Source organism: Tubulanus polymorphus, chromosome 5, assembly GCF_964204645.1.
Source record: "Tubulanus polymorphus chromosome 5, tnTubPoly1.2, whole genome shotgun sequence".
NCBI classification, from domain to species: Eukaryota; Metazoa; Nemertea; class Palaeonemertea; order Tubulaniformes; family Tubulanidae; genus Tubulanus; species Tubulanus polymorphus.
Genome location: NC_134029.1, coordinates 329,496 through 344,287, shown reverse-complemented (window position 1 = coordinate 344,287; position 14,792 = coordinate 329,496). Strand labels below are relative to the sequence as shown.

Genomic DNA, 14,792 nt, shown 5'->3' with positions numbered 1-14,792 from the left:
CAATCTACATGTATTTAATTTATTTACATTTATGACATGTATATACATTTTTAAGTGAATTGATTAATTTATATTCATTGCTTTCATTTATTTACAAATTCTCAGAGACTGAATATAAAACTGCAGATATTAAAAATTGTAGTTTAAAGCCAGTTGCACGTGGAATGTAGGGAATCTAATCCTGTTTTGTTGGTTTAGAATCTCCTTCACTGTACGCGACATATACAAACATTCCCAGTAATATCTGTACAGTAACTACTGCTACTATAGCCGAGTAGTAGTAGCTAGTTTTACTGTCATAACTCAACATTCCTGAAAAGAAAAAACAGTAATACAAACATCAGATTTCTGGCTTGATTCATAGGAGACCGGACGATAAAGAGACGACTACCACTTACCTTCAAATACAAATGACTTAGATAAGAAAAATACGGCTATAGGTACAACTAATACGAGCATACTGAATGTGAAAATCGTTTTAGCAACTCTTCCACCTCCGTCATCATTTTGATCCCTATAAAAAATAGAAAACCCGAGACATTTTAATTCAGTGCCGGCTAGTGGCGCCCTCTAAATTATGTAGTGGCAATCGAGGAGACAATGGGCTTCGATTAATATCTGAATCACGGGTTAAATAAGGCCAGAATTATAGACCTAGACCAAGGAAAAATCGAACATATATATTGTTTAAATATTGAACTTACATAGATCGCGTTTGAATTCCTTGTTGGTTCATTTTGTTCGATTTATACGGATATTCTCAGACTACCAGTTACTGCGGCAAGTGAGGCAGTTGTTGAGGTGTAGCTGTACCGATTTTGAGTAGGGTGTAGTTTCTGTTAGCTGCTCCTCAAAAACCATGTCGATAATACAAGTGACAGGATCTGGCGGTAAATCAATCAGCGACCGCACATTGTTTACAGGATCCAGAATCCCGACTGAAATTAAATCAATGGTGAAATGTTTAAAAACGGTGAAAAAACCGACATTTATAAAACTATTGCAAAGTGAGTAAAATTACTGTGTAACAGATGTAATAAAAAATACCAGGCACTAGCTTTTGACAGGTCCCTAAAATACACCCCCCTGACTGACTGTGTGGGGCCCTGGCATGTCATATTCCTACTCGAGAATAACCCTTTGTCTGCCAAACCGGGCCTAATTCTCCACTGTATAATGTATAAGTCAGTTTCGATCTGAAGAAGTTAGAAGGTACTTCTTCGGCCTTCCAGTTCCAGGGCTGGTTGGGACTGGTGGTTCGTTGAATTAGATTGACTGATAAATACGTTGTAATTAAATCTATTTTATTCTTTATTTCAGTTGCTGTTTCTGATTTAGAAGGAAAAGAAATCGGTGTAACTGATTTTCAACATGAAGTTTTAACTGAAAGTTTAAATGAGGAATTAGTGAGGATTTTATATTCAGGTTTATATTCACTGTTAGTGCTGGCTTTACGCATTCCAATCACTTCACTTAAACAACAAACATTTAATGAAGATTTACAAGAATTAAAGTAAGTTCCATTTTAACATTTTAAGTTGACTTTATTGAAACCAAGAACAAGAGTTTTTGAACAACTTATATTTTTATTCACAGAATTCCTGAAGAGTTCATTCCATTGATTTCAAGCGCTGTTTTTGGATCAAAGTGAGTGAATCAGAAAGTTATCGGACTCATTCGACCTAGTTCCATTAGATCCTAACCAATTCGACCTAGTTCAACTATAGCCTCAGTATCATTAGCCCTAATCCTACTAACCCCAGTTCCGCAGTTGTTTAGCAAGATTAAACTGTAGTACCAGTTGCCCAGACATGGCATCAATCCAGATTTAATACTTAACTCTAAACATGTCTTAAGTTAGTGTGAATACCGTACGATGAACACGTGCCCCCGCCTATAAACTGTTTGGGAACAACGCCTAGATACAAAGCTTGTCTTAACCCTTTCAGTGCTGACTAATTAATACCCTATAGTGCTGGAGATAATTTGAAAATTTTGAAAAATTCCACCCTAGTGTGTTGAATAATGGGAATACCGTCTACACCGCGGCGCGGTGTATCGTTAGTTACTAATATTTCACTATGTTTGACAGGTGCTACCATCTTTCAATAGAGATAAAAACTAAATACTAATTCAATACACCGCAATGCGATGTACTAGCAAAATACATCACCGATTCATACACCGCACTGAAAGGGTTAAGTTAAGAGTTGACTCAGAGATTTGTTTTGCTGTTTCAAGGAGAGCCGTTTTAGATGAGAAAGTTTGTGATAGTCGTCCACGTTTACCTAGATTAGACAGTTTAAACTGGAGAGTTGACGTCGCTATATCAACCAGGTCTGTTATTACTCCGACACTATATCCTACTACAACTAATCTCGTGTTAAACTCGAATTAAACTTTATTCCTTTACAGTTCGTTAAACCGAGTTTTAGAACCATCAGTTGCTATGGAGATGACTTTGAGCGACGGCAATATTCATAATTTTGAGGTAGGAAAATTTCGATGAAACCCCTGAAGTTAAGACTGTTTGGTTTGTAGGTGATCATGGGAATATGTGAGGAGCGATGAATCGATGGATCCTGTGGAATAAATACCTCAATCTCTATCTCTATCTGAACTCAATTTCAGCAGCAACAAATCAATCCAGCTGCAGGACTTATGGATATCACGACACATGGAGCAGAGAGAGGACTAACTGGAGAAGAAAAAGAGATCGCTGATCAGAGTTCTGGAGAGCTGACTGGTGTTGCTGGAGGGCTGACTGGTGTTGCTGGAGGGCTGACTGGTGTTGCTGGAGGGTCGACTGGCCACACATCTGGAGCAGCTGATGTGGACACTGTTGGAGGAATGACTGTAAATTTAGTTGATGTAACTGTTAATGAACAGTTGAAGGATTTACCACCACCAGGTGGCTCTGATAGACAGTTAGACAGGAATTTAGTTCAAGTTCAAGCGAATAAACAGGAAATAGACAGACGAATTAATTCATTCATTCAACGCAAGCGTTTAGAGGTCGATGAATTAAACAGACGTGAATTCTGTGGTCAGTTCATCGAGCGTGAAATGAGCGGTGAATCGACGACTAATTGCGCCCGTACGGACGCCCGTTTTCATCCGTCTGCTACTGGTAACAGCCACGTTAAAGTGTGGCGGGTCGTTAATCCATGGGGTCCGCAAACTCGTATCTCGGCAACCGGTAACAATACGAACAAACGCGATACGAGTATAACATCGACAGCTCTCAACGAACGATTGGATAATTTAGAAAAACATCTGAAAATATCTCCTCCGATCGGTCCAGAAAATTCTAAAGATGTTTACGCTAGGATTCGCGGTTTGGAAGATCGCGTGCTTTATTTAGAGAGTTTGTCGCCGGAGTATTTCAACGAGAAACCTCTGAAGAAATACCGCGGAGCAAGTCATTTAAAAAAACAACCGATAGAACCGTACAGGAGCGACAGCCAATCAGAATCTTCGATGTCCGTCTTCGAAATCGATCAACGTATTAAAAGTTTACAAGAAAGTTTACGCCAGAAAAATTCTAAAAAGTCTTAAATTTTTCAACGAGTTAGAAAATATTAATCTTGTTAATGTGAGTTGATTCTTTAAAATTTGATTTTAGGGTTGATTTTAATGTATTGCAGTCGAATTCAGTAAATTGTCACATTACTGAAGTCAATTCTATTTTGAAGTTCTAATTTTTGTTTCCGATTCGATTTTCAATATAAGTCAAACACCTGATAAATCATCCATATTACCGGCATCATCTGGAAGTTTTAAGTCCTAATTTGTATTTCTAATTCAATTTACTTAGTTAAGTTCAAGTAGTCATTTGGATAAGTTATCAGTGTAACCATCCTCCCGACTATGACAACTTCCACCTGTGTCACTGTATTGATGTATTTTAGCTGATTATTTATATATTGTTGACCGGCACTTTTTCATGTATTTTGTATATATTTTTTGCAGGTGCCGATGTCGAAGTTTCATGAATTACGATACAACGTCGCCCACGTATTGAAAGATATGGAAGATTTAGAAAAACACAGCATTTTAAAAATACAGGATTAAACTTCATCGTTTAACTTACAATAACCAGTACCAGGTATACTACTCTCTACTCTGGAATCATGGGTGTTAATTTATAAGTAAAAGAGTGTTAATTAAAAGTGATAAATGGATCAGAATATTGTCACTAGAGTCGACTGGTTAAGCTTGTTACCCCCCAGAAAGACTTTGTTAGCAGTTACAGGATCCTGGAGCCAGTTTCATCAGTCAGTTGTAATTAGATTAAATACCTCTTCTGGACTTAACTGTGACTGTACACAGTGAATATAAAAGTGTTTGTGGCCACTATTGTGAAATAACAGTTATAATTGTATTGTATTGAGTCAGTGTTGGTGTAATTAATAATGTATTAATTAAAAAAAAGTATTGTATATAATTAATTTTTTTTTGAGGTTCTGTAAATAAAAGACAGTTTATAAATCCATTGCTATTTAAACAGTTTAGTTGAGTTTATTGTGGACTAGAGGACTCAGTCAATCCTGAATCTAAGTACATGGAGGTCTAGTTAGTTACCTAATCATTGGTGGTAAGCTTTTTATAATCGGATGGGCTTGTGTGAAAATATCCGATCGTGAAACTAAACCACAGACAGGTTACTGACTAATGGAGGTCATGATGACAGTCACTTTAGCGAGTGTCTGGTTCCCAAAGGTTAAGGGGATGAGAGCCAATCCTGAGTCGCGGTGCAGCAAGGTTGTGAGGCAGTGTCCTTCCATCTAAAATCCTTACGGTACACCTACCTAACCCTAGCCCTAGTTATGTGCAATGCGGCACGTATAACTCTTTTTGAATTGCGTAATAATATAATTTTTAAGAAGAGAGGCGTTAGATATCGACTGTGTGGGTTCCAGTTATATAACCTGTCTACATTTTATATAACCACTAACCCTCATAGGCTACCGTAGTTTATCCACATAGCGACCTTGACCGCCACGTGTTTCGTAATACTGTTGATATTTACATCGGTTCCGAGTTCGTACATCTCCCCGCCGCTAGGGTTAGGGTTAGCCGCGGTGACCAGTAACCCTAACCCTAGCTAACAGCGGGAGGATTAGATAATGGAACAGCCAGCGAGCACGACTACTCAACCAATCAGAGACGAGTGTGACGACATTGACAGCGAGTACAGTGAATTTATATAACTGTAAAAATGGTCACGTAAGACGGTGTTATAACTACTTTATGATAAATCCGAGGCCCACGAGTTGAATAACAGGTTTGGAAGTAGATAATGGAGTCGTTAGCTCGCGAAGCTTTCAGCTCGAAAAACTATGATTTAGCCGCTGATATTTATCAGCGAAATATCATCGAGAACGGACCTAAATTCCATACGTATTTAGGATTAGCGGATTCTTATTCTCGAGCTGGTGAGTTTAATCGGGCTTTGGAAGCGTACACTACAGCGATCAGAATAGATCCTAAATCAGTTCAACCTAAACACCTCGAACAATTAGTCACCGGTCTCGTAGAATTCATGGATCAAAACGGAGGCAGTCTCCTAGTGACCAGTCAAAAAACTGATGAAATCGATTTATTCTCGTGTTCAATTTGTCGTGGACTTTTAGTGGAACCGGTAACACTACCGTGCGGACATTCATTCTGTCGACCGTGTCTGATAAAAGACGGAACGAAACGCTGTAAGAAATGTTCGACCGTTCATTATTACGTTAACGTCGCGAAGATTAAATCAAACATTCTCCTGTTAGCGACTATTGAGAAACTGTTCACTGCTGAAGTGAAAGCATCGAAATTAAAATGTTGCGGTAATGAATTAGTGAGTCAGGGTAAATATGAGGAAGCTATTGATACGTATACGCAAGCATTAGATATAGGTACGTATTGTCCCGGCCCCGGGGACAGCTAGAATAGCTGGGGAGCCCAGCCCCAGGGATGGGCCGGGGTGCTCCGTGATGCCTGAATGTGCCTATGAATAGATGTGCCCAGAGATGGCAAACTTGTCCATTGACACCTTATTGTGCCCAGAAATGGCTTTCTCTGCTCATTGATAGTTTGTGTGCCCAAGGACACCTTAGTATTCTTTGAACTGGCTTGCTATGCCCATGGGCAGTTTGATGTGTTAATTTGTTTCCGAAAAAAGTGAAACCTGGAATTTGGGTAAAATGGATTTGTTTATAGGCCTATTTGAATTTCTTGGTAAGAAGTGATATTGATATTTATATAATTGAACTGTAGACCTGACATTGACCCTGTGTCTGGTCAATGAGTGATATCACGGTCTAATATTATATATAATACATATCCATTAGGTTTCCAGATAACAATAAAACATGCTTATATAAAATCTAAGGTCAAGTTCACAGGTTAAATAACGAGTGCCAAATGTTCACCGCGATTAAATACTGAACACTCAGTTCTTCAGTTCATGGTTGAGTTAATTCTCTAGGCCTATAATTCATACAGTTCATGAACTCACTTCTAAAGAAATGTTGGTCCATTCACAAATCAAGATGACTTGTTTTGATGACTTTAAATCTGCGGTTTCTTCTCCATTGGCTCCCTCAGTCAGAATTAGGAACTATGGAAGTAATAAGAGTCTGAGTATAGATTAAAACTGTTTAATTACTGAAGTATTGAATTGATTATTTTCTAGCTCCTAAAGATCACCTGATATACAGTAATCGAGCTCACGCGTTTACCTGTTTAAAACTGTATGAAGAGTCATTAGATGATGCTGGATGCGCTGTTCGTATACGCCCAGACTGGTCAAAGGTTCATATTTAACTACACTTCACCGATTAGTGAAAATAGTTTAGAAACATCTGTTACAACTGGATGTTATGTATTATTTGTAGGGTTATTATAGAAAAGGAGTAGCTCTAAGTGGAATGGGATGTCACGAAGAAGCTGCGAGAGCTTATTTACAATGTTTAGCTTTAGATTCATCGGTTAAACCAGCTAGAACTGCCCTTACTACGGTGAGTCCTACACCCTCGACCTTCCCTCAACCCGCTGAGGACCATTCATGTTCCTCTAAACCTGCTGAATTTGAGACTTCTTTTCCCTGTTTAAAGGGTGAGATGCCCTTCAACCAAGAAACTCAGCCACCAACAGTGGCCGATTCCATATTCATGACTTGAGCGCAAAATTAGTCTTACCTTCATTAGATTGCCTCTAGAACTAAGATTGTTTAAGACTGGTCATAAGTCTTGAAGTGGCAGCCCGAGATTATAAACTGGTGATATGACACACATTATTTATTTCTGTAGGAATTGTATAATATTTTACGGTGTGAAATCCCGGCGGAATGTTCGACGTCGATGAAGAAACATGTCGGTATGTTTGAATTACCGTGTCGTTCTGTGATCAGTCAGGAGACTGTCAGACAGTTAAAAACTGCACTCAGGGACTCGATGCTCAGCGCTGGCTGTTTTACTTCTCAGGTAAAAAATACAAAAACATCGTCGAGATCGAACAACAGGTTTCGATTGGTGGTTCGGTCAGAATACACTCTCTTCCTAATTTATAATCCTGATTGAGAGTTTGTAATCCGGAATCGCTATTCCTGAACCTGTGTTTGTTCAATCAAAACCTACCTGAAATACAACAACTAATTAATCCATACATTGCATGTTTACGTGTATATTGTATTTATTATAGGCTGTTTCTACCTCAAACAATTCTGCCTCGTCTATCAGAAGATGTAAGTTTTTTCATTCAAATATTGAGACTTTTTTACGGCAGAATCCGTTCAATTAGTCAGCATCCAGTTCGATAGTTCTGAGTTAATTCTGAGTTAAAATTAGTTCATTTTCAAAGAGTTAACTCCGGGTCTAATGTTAACTCACAACTGTGGAACCGGATCCAGATCTTTCAAGACTTCATTTAAAGAATGAGTTTCATGTTGCGAGTGAACTGTATCTTATTCAACCACTCAGGATGATTTTAATACGATATTTTCATGATATTTTTTTCAGGCAATTCATTTCCCGACGCGAGTCGTCTGCTAACTGATAATAGTTTATTTAGTTCGGCTGATCATTTAAATAACGGTGCCAAAAAACGGACACGAAACGGAGACCAGAAGAACAAAGACTCTTCTTCTAAAGATAAAGAAAGCTCATCTTCCCCCACAGCGGCGGCGACGACGGAAGAGAAGAGAACTGAAACGACGATCCCTTCAAGGAGAATGTTTCGTAATTTCGACGTCGATTTATTATCTAAAGATGATTTCGAATGCAGTTTATGTTTTCGAATGTTATATCAGCCAGTGGCGACACCTTGTGGTCATGTATTTTGTCGTAGATGTTTAGATCGCTGTTTAGATTATAACACGAACTGTCCGCTGTGTAAGAGTTCATTAACCGAGGTACGTGGAAATCATTATCTGATCGGGTTCAATCAAGGATTTCTTGTCGAGAGTCTGAGAAATGAGGAATTTTGGATTCCTTAACCCTTTCAGTGCTGACTAATTAATACCCTATAGTGCTGGAGATGATGTGCAAATTTTGAAAAATTCCACCCTAGTTTGTTGAATAACAGGAATACCGATATAGTGCGTTAGTTACTAATATTTCACTCTGTTTCACAGGTGCTGCCTTCTTTCAATAGAGATAAAAACTAATTACATCAATATACACCACAGTGCGGTGTACTAGCAAAATCTATCACCAATTTATACACCGTACTGCGGTGTAGACGCACTGAAAGGGTTAATCTGTAAGAATCTGACAGCCAGATTTTGGTAGGTGTTTCATTGATTCACTTGTTAATTTGTTTTTCAGTATTTAGCGGAACGCCGACAGGCGACTGTTGAAGCTATTGAAATGTTGATGACATCGTTTTATCCGATGGAATATGAAGCTTTGAAAAAACAACACGAAGAAGAAGTTTCAGCTTTAACTTTGTGAGTAAAACTCACTGAGTTTTGTTAGCTTGAATATAACATAATGAAATAGAACTCATTGAGTTCAGTTCGTTTGAATATTGAGTTATTGATGTGATTTTTCAGGAGTGGTAAAGACGGTAAACACGAGATTCCAGTGTTCGTCTGCACAGCTTCGTTTCCAACGGTAACGTGTCCGTTACACGTATTTGAGCCTCGTTATAGATTGATGGTTCGACAGTGTATGGAGTCGGGAACTCGTCAGTTTGGAATGTGCGTCCCTCGCGGTCCTAACGAGTACGTTTAACTAGTAATACCACTCGGTGTTCTCATTATTCCACTCCCCCCTGAACATCAGCTGTCCCTGTCACAACCTCTTCTGTCATGATTCCACTCCCCCCTGAACATCAGCTGTCCCTGTCACAACCTCTTCTGTCATGATTCCACTCCCCCCTGAACATCAGCTGTCCCTGTCACAACCTCTTCTGTCATGATTCCACTCCCCCCTGAACATCAGCTGTCCCTGTCACAACCTCTTCTGTCATGATTCCACTCCCCCCTGAACATCAGCTGTCCCTGTCACAACCTCTTCTGTCATGATTCCACTCGCCCCTGAACATCAGCTGTCTCTGTGACTGTATTTGAATTGATGTCACTATGCTATCAATACTGATTAACAGCCGATTACATTAAAGATAAGCTCTATTTTCAATATTTAATTGAGAAACCTTGAAACCCTTAACTGACAAAAAACTTGATTATCTGGCTTGTTACTCTATAAAACAACAGGCATATTGAGAACACTGAGTTCGATATTGTGCTGATAGATGGCGTATTAGTTGATGATATTGTGTATATATTTCAGGTCTGATTTCGCAGATGTTGGGACTATGCTTGAAATACGTAACGTACAGTTTTTCGCCGATGGACGATCGATAGTTGACACTATCGGTGGCCGAAGATTTCGGGTTTTAACTCGAGGAATGAAAGATGGCTACCATACTGCTACTGTTGAGTTCATTAATGACATACAGCCGGTCGCTAGTGATATAGAAGGTAAATAGAGGGCGACACTGAGTAATCATTAGACTAATCGTAATCTATAACTGGACAGCACATGCTCATCCATGGATTTATCCGGACCACCCTCTGCTGACATTTCAAGTTTCATTTCTATTTTTCAGGTCTGAGAAAAATCTGCGATGAAGTTTACGACAATTCAAAAACGTGGTTTGAAAGTTTGGGTTCCGCTCAAAGTCGAATCACGTCGCAGATGGGTCCATTACCGGCGGCATTAGAACCTACTCAACCTCTCCCGGAGAATGGACCGGCCTGGTTATGGTGGGTTATCGCGGTGTTACCTCTCGATCCTCGTGCTCAGGCCTCGATCCTCGCGATGACGTCGTTGAAAGATCGTTTAAACGCGATTAAGAACGTGCTCGTGTATCTGAAGAGACGCGGAAGCTGACTATCGAAATATCGTAATCATTTGATTGTTGGAATTATCGCCGCGGTGATCGCTATCTGGCGTTTATTCAGCCAATATTACCTCCTCTCTTAAATAAACAGAAGTTAAATACTATTTTTTACTATCGATTACTTGAATATATTTATTTACCGTATAATTACTTCCCCTCTATGTATCAATATCTTACTCCAGTGTCTCCATCTAGTGCTGAATTGTTGAACCTCATTGTTTTATGTTTGATCGCGGAGTGACACCTCAACTAAACTTTAAATAATAAATCTCTGTTCGCCGTTTGGTCGAGTCCAAACACTACAGAGTTCCCTGAAATATTTATAGTAGATTTCTCGATACTGTGGACGGGTCAAACCTCAATCCTCGGAAAAATTACCTCGAAGTTCCGGACCATTAACAAAGTAATGTGTATTGGGGATCTGTAAGTTCTAATACCGAGTCTGTGTTAATGGCAATCGAGTTGCTTGAAATATTAAAAACGGCCCAAACCCCGAACACTGGTCGCTGTGTTCTTATTTTATGTGCTTTTTTCACGCAATAATGTTGTGGTTCAAATATGCAAATTCAGCTCGTAAAGTTTCCGTGGTAACAAGCATTACGTGCATTCGTTTCATCCCTCAGTTTTCATTTTGTGATAAAAATTGTCTTCGTAAAAAAATCATGCAATGTATAATTTTAATTTGTTTCAATAAATATTGAAGTTAATTGAAACTGACAGTAATTGTGATGATTGATTCTGATTCCTGATATGGATGAGAGAGTACTCTCTCTCTCTAACAATTGTGTTATCAACTTGTGATGTTTTATGGTGTCTGATTTCGGGGGGTGCCGATGTCAAAATGTGGATAATGTTCCAGTCGAACTCAAAATGAACACGCAGACAACATCTTTGAACAGCTTCAAGAAATGTTTTTATTTTACACAAATTCCAGTATTTATTAAACCAGTGAATTACTATTCATGTTTAGACAAGTGACGTATATTCGGAATACAAACAACATGTATCTCGCCACTAAACAACCCGCACCCAGCAGTTAGTCAGTAACAGTTCACTTAAACCAATCATACACTCAGCTACATCTACGCGGACTAGTTAAGTTATACACTACAGCATAGATTCAACTAGTCCAAGTTGCACAGTCAAAAAAAGTAATAAATCATCGGTTGATGGACTAGGTATAAGACAGTCTTAAACCAGTCTAAGTTATGACTGCTCCCAACCCCTAATTACCAGTTTCAGTCACTAATCCCAGTATTCAGGTATAACTAATCCCAGTATTCAGGTATAACTAATCCCAGTATAACTAATCCCAGTATTCAGGTATAACTAATCCCAGTATTCAGGTAAAACTAATCATGTCCTACAGGTGTATTATGATTATTACTCGTAAACTGGCGATGTTTTTGTACATTGTAACGATACTCCGTTCCATCCTGGTTGAATCTGTACGTATAATGAGCTGGGAAAAACTCCTCATTTATTTGCATCAATTCCTTTTTACGCGTGCAATGTTTCTTGATCGTCTCTCCGTCCATCAACCATTTCTTCTCCTCCTCGCTCTCCTCCGGTTCAGTCGTCACGGTAACATCGTCGAGTTTTTTCACGAATATGAATTCACCGTTAGGTTTAATCATGCAGTGTTTTAAATCGTCTTCGTTCTCGGGAATCCCGTGAGGAAACGTTACTGGTAACACTTTGATTAAATGATTCACTTTTAACAAACGATCATTTGTTAATTTTGTATTCTTCAGAATTATAAATTCACCAGTCTGAAAATCAAAAACAACTACTTTATTGATGATACATAACCTCAGAATTACTGGGACTGAACTGGGCTGGAACTTGACCGGGCTGTCCCGGGAGTGGATCGGACTGGGACTGAATTGGGGCTGTATTGGAGGGGCTGAACCGGACTGTACTAAACCTGGCTGGGACTGGACCGGGCTGTACTGGGACTGAACCGGACTGGGACTCTACTAGACAGGGCTGTACTGGGACTGGACCGGGCTGTACTGAACCGGACTGGGACTCTACTAGACAGGGCTGTACTGGGAGTGGACCGGGCTGGGACTCTACTGGACCGGACTGTACTGGGAGTGGACCGGGCTGGGACTCTACTGGACCGGGCTGTACTGGGACTGGACCGGGCTGTACTGGGACTCTACTAGACAGGGCTGTACTGGGAGTGGACCGGGCTGGGACTCTACTGGACCGGGCTGTACTGGGACTGGACCGGGCTGTACTGGGACTCTACTAGACAGGGCTGTACTGGGACTGGACCGGGCTGTACTGAACCGGACTGGGACTCTACTAGACAGGGCTGTACTGGGAGTGGACCGGGCTGGGACTCTACTGGACCGGACTGTACTGGGACTGGACCGGGCTGTACTGGGACTGAACCGGACTGGGACTCTACTAGACAGGGCTGTACTGGGACTGGACCGGGCTGTACTGAACCGGACTGGGACTCTACTAGACAGGGCTGTACTGGGAGTGGACCGGGCTGGGACTCTACTGGACCGGACTGTACTGGGAGTGGACCGGGCTGGGACTCTACTGGACCGGGCTGTACTGGGACTGGACCGGGCTGTACTGGGACTCTACTAGACAGGGCTGTACTGGGAGTGGACCGGGCTGGGACTCTACTGGACCGGGCTGTACTGGACCGGACTGGGACTCTACTGGACCGGACTGTACTGGGAGTGGACCGGACTGGGACTCTACTGGACCGGACTGTACTGAACCGGACTGGGACTCTACTGGACCGGACTGTACTGAACCGGACTGGGACTCTACTGGACCGGGCTGTACTGGGAGTGGACCGGACTGGGACTCTACTGGACCGGGCTGTACTGGGACTGAACCGGACTGGGACTCTACTGGACCGGACTGTACTGAACCGGACTGGGACTCTACTGGACCGGACTGTACTGAACCGGACTGGGACTCTACTGGACCGGACTGTACTGAACCGGACTGGGACTCTACTGGACCGGACTGTACTGAACCGGACTGGGACTCTACTGGACCGGGCTGTACTGGGAGTGGACCGGACTGGGACTCTACTGGACCGGGCTGTACTGAACCGGACTGGGACTCTACTGGACCGGACTGTACTGAACCGGACTGGGACTCTACTGGACCGGACTGTACTGAACCGGACTGGGACTCTACTGGACCGGGCTGTACTGAACCGGACTGGGACTCTACTGGACCGGACTGTACTGAACCGGACTGGGACTCTACTGGACCGGACTGTACTGAACCGGACTGGGACTCTACTGGACCGGGCTGTACTGAACCGGACTGGGACTCTACTGGACCGGACTGTACTGAACCGGACTGGGACTCTACTGGACCGGACTGTACTGAACCGGACTGGGACTCTACTGGACCGGACTGTACTGAACCGGACTGGGACTCTACTGGACCGGGCTGTACTGAACCGGACTGGGACTCTACTGGACCGGACTGTACTGAACCGGACTGGGACTCTACTGGACCGGACTGTACTGAACCGGACTGGGACTCTACTGGACCGGGCTGTACTGAACCGGACTGGGACTCTACTGGACCGGGCTGTACTGGGAGTGGACCGGACTGGGACTCTACTGGACCGGACTGTACTGAACCGGACTGGGACTCTACTGGACCGGGCTGTACTGGGAGTGGACCGGACTGGGACTCTACTGGACCGGGCTGTACTGAACCGGACTGGGACTCTACTGGACCGGGCTGTACTCACCCTTCTTTTCTCTTCACTTAGTCCTAAATGTTGCATCATGTTTTTCTCGTACCACGGCCGCCCTTTTAATTTCTTTATTCGACAAACTGCGTGAAGTTTATGCGGTTGTTTTGTTTCTGTTTCTTGTTGTTGTTTCTTCAGCCTCTGTCTCTCCAGTATTGGACCGGCCCACGCTTCCAGATTTTCCAATTTTGCCGTTTCGATTTGGAAATAGTTTTTCTGTTTGCGTTTGTGGACATCATATTTACCAGGAGTAATCTTAGCGCGATATCTGACACTGACAGTTTGTGCCGATAGCGATCTCAGGAAACTATATCCTTGCTGAAATACATACAAACAATAAGTCTTTAATTTCTAAATTAAATGGGATTCGAACTAGTTAGACAAATAGGATCTGCCGAATGAGAATTAACCTCAGCCTAGAAACTCTTTTACACGATTTATCTGATATTTCTGAAAGAACCTCTTCACCCCAGCTCCTCACAGCCCCGGCTCCTGAGCTACGGCTTAATAGCAACTATAAGATTTTCAAAAGAAGTGAAGTTACTAGTGAAGAAGCGCAATAAAGACTTTAAACTCACCCGTACTAGCATGCCAGCAGCCATGTTTCTCGCCACATAGATGGCGCCAGTAGACGGTAATAGTAAACATG

At 41.8% G+C, this 14,792-nt stretch overlaps 4 protein-coding genes across 5 annotated transcripts; 2 read left to right on the top strand and 2 right to left on the bottom strand.

Moving 5' to 3' along the window:
- Positions 1-63: 63 nt before the first annotated feature.
- On the bottom strand, positions 64-802 carry LOC141905167 (vacuolar ATPase assembly integral membrane protein VMA21-like). Its single transcript, XM_074793943.1, has 3 exons — positions 705-802; positions 399-514; positions 64-312 (listed from the first exon to the last, which is right to left on the bottom strand). Exons 1-3 carry the CDS (start codon positions 734-736, stop codon positions 176-178), a joined length of 285 nt encoding a protein of 94 aa, XP_074650044.1. The 5' UTR covers positions 737-802; the 3' UTR covers positions 64-175.
- LOC141905166 (uncharacterized) lies at positions 784-4,488 on the top strand. Of its 2 annotated transcripts, XM_074793942.1 has the most exons (8): positions 784-1,007; positions 1,321-1,513; positions 1,597-1,647; positions 2,242-2,337; positions 2,416-2,491; positions 2,632-2,737; positions 2,780-3,595; positions 3,973-4,488. In XM_074793942.1, the coding sequence occupies exons 1-7, from the start codon at positions 860-862 to the stop codon at positions 3,556-3,558; spliced, it is 1,449 nt and encodes a 482-aa protein (XP_074650043.1). In that variant the 5' UTR covers positions 784-859; the 3' UTR covers positions 3,559-3,595; positions 3,973-4,488. The 2 variants fall into 2 exon arrangements, with proteins under 2 accessions (XP_074650043.1, XP_074650042.1); XM_074793941.1 differs by having other exon boundaries at positions 2,632-3,595.
- Positions 4,489-5,200: 712 nt separating this feature from the next.
- LOC141905735 (LON peptidase N-terminal domain and RING finger protein 1-like) lies at positions 5,201-11,056 on the top strand. The gene is made up of 10 exons (XM_074794731.1): positions 5,201-5,903; positions 6,683-6,801; positions 6,885-7,007; positions 7,299-7,472; positions 7,690-7,732; positions 8,007-8,398; positions 8,814-8,935; positions 9,041-9,211; positions 9,780-9,970; positions 10,099-11,056. The coding sequence occupies exons 1-10, from the start codon at positions 5,303-5,305 to the stop codon at positions 10,380-10,382; spliced, it is 2,220 nt and encodes a 739-aa protein (XP_074650832.1). The 5' UTR covers positions 5,201-5,302; the 3' UTR covers positions 10,383-11,056.
- Positions 11,057-11,296: 240 nt separating this feature from the next.
- On the bottom strand, positions 11,297-14,757 carry LOC141905739 (uncharacterized). Its single transcript, XM_074794739.1, has 3 exons — positions 14,722-14,757; positions 14,141-14,461; positions 11,297-12,164 (listed from the first exon to the last, which is right to left on the bottom strand). Exons 1-3 carry the CDS (start codon positions 14,743-14,745, stop codon positions 11,745-11,747), a joined length of 765 nt encoding a protein of 254 aa, XP_074650840.1. The 5' UTR covers positions 14,746-14,757; the 3' UTR covers positions 11,297-11,744.
- Positions 14,758-14,792: the final 35 nt, after the last annotated feature.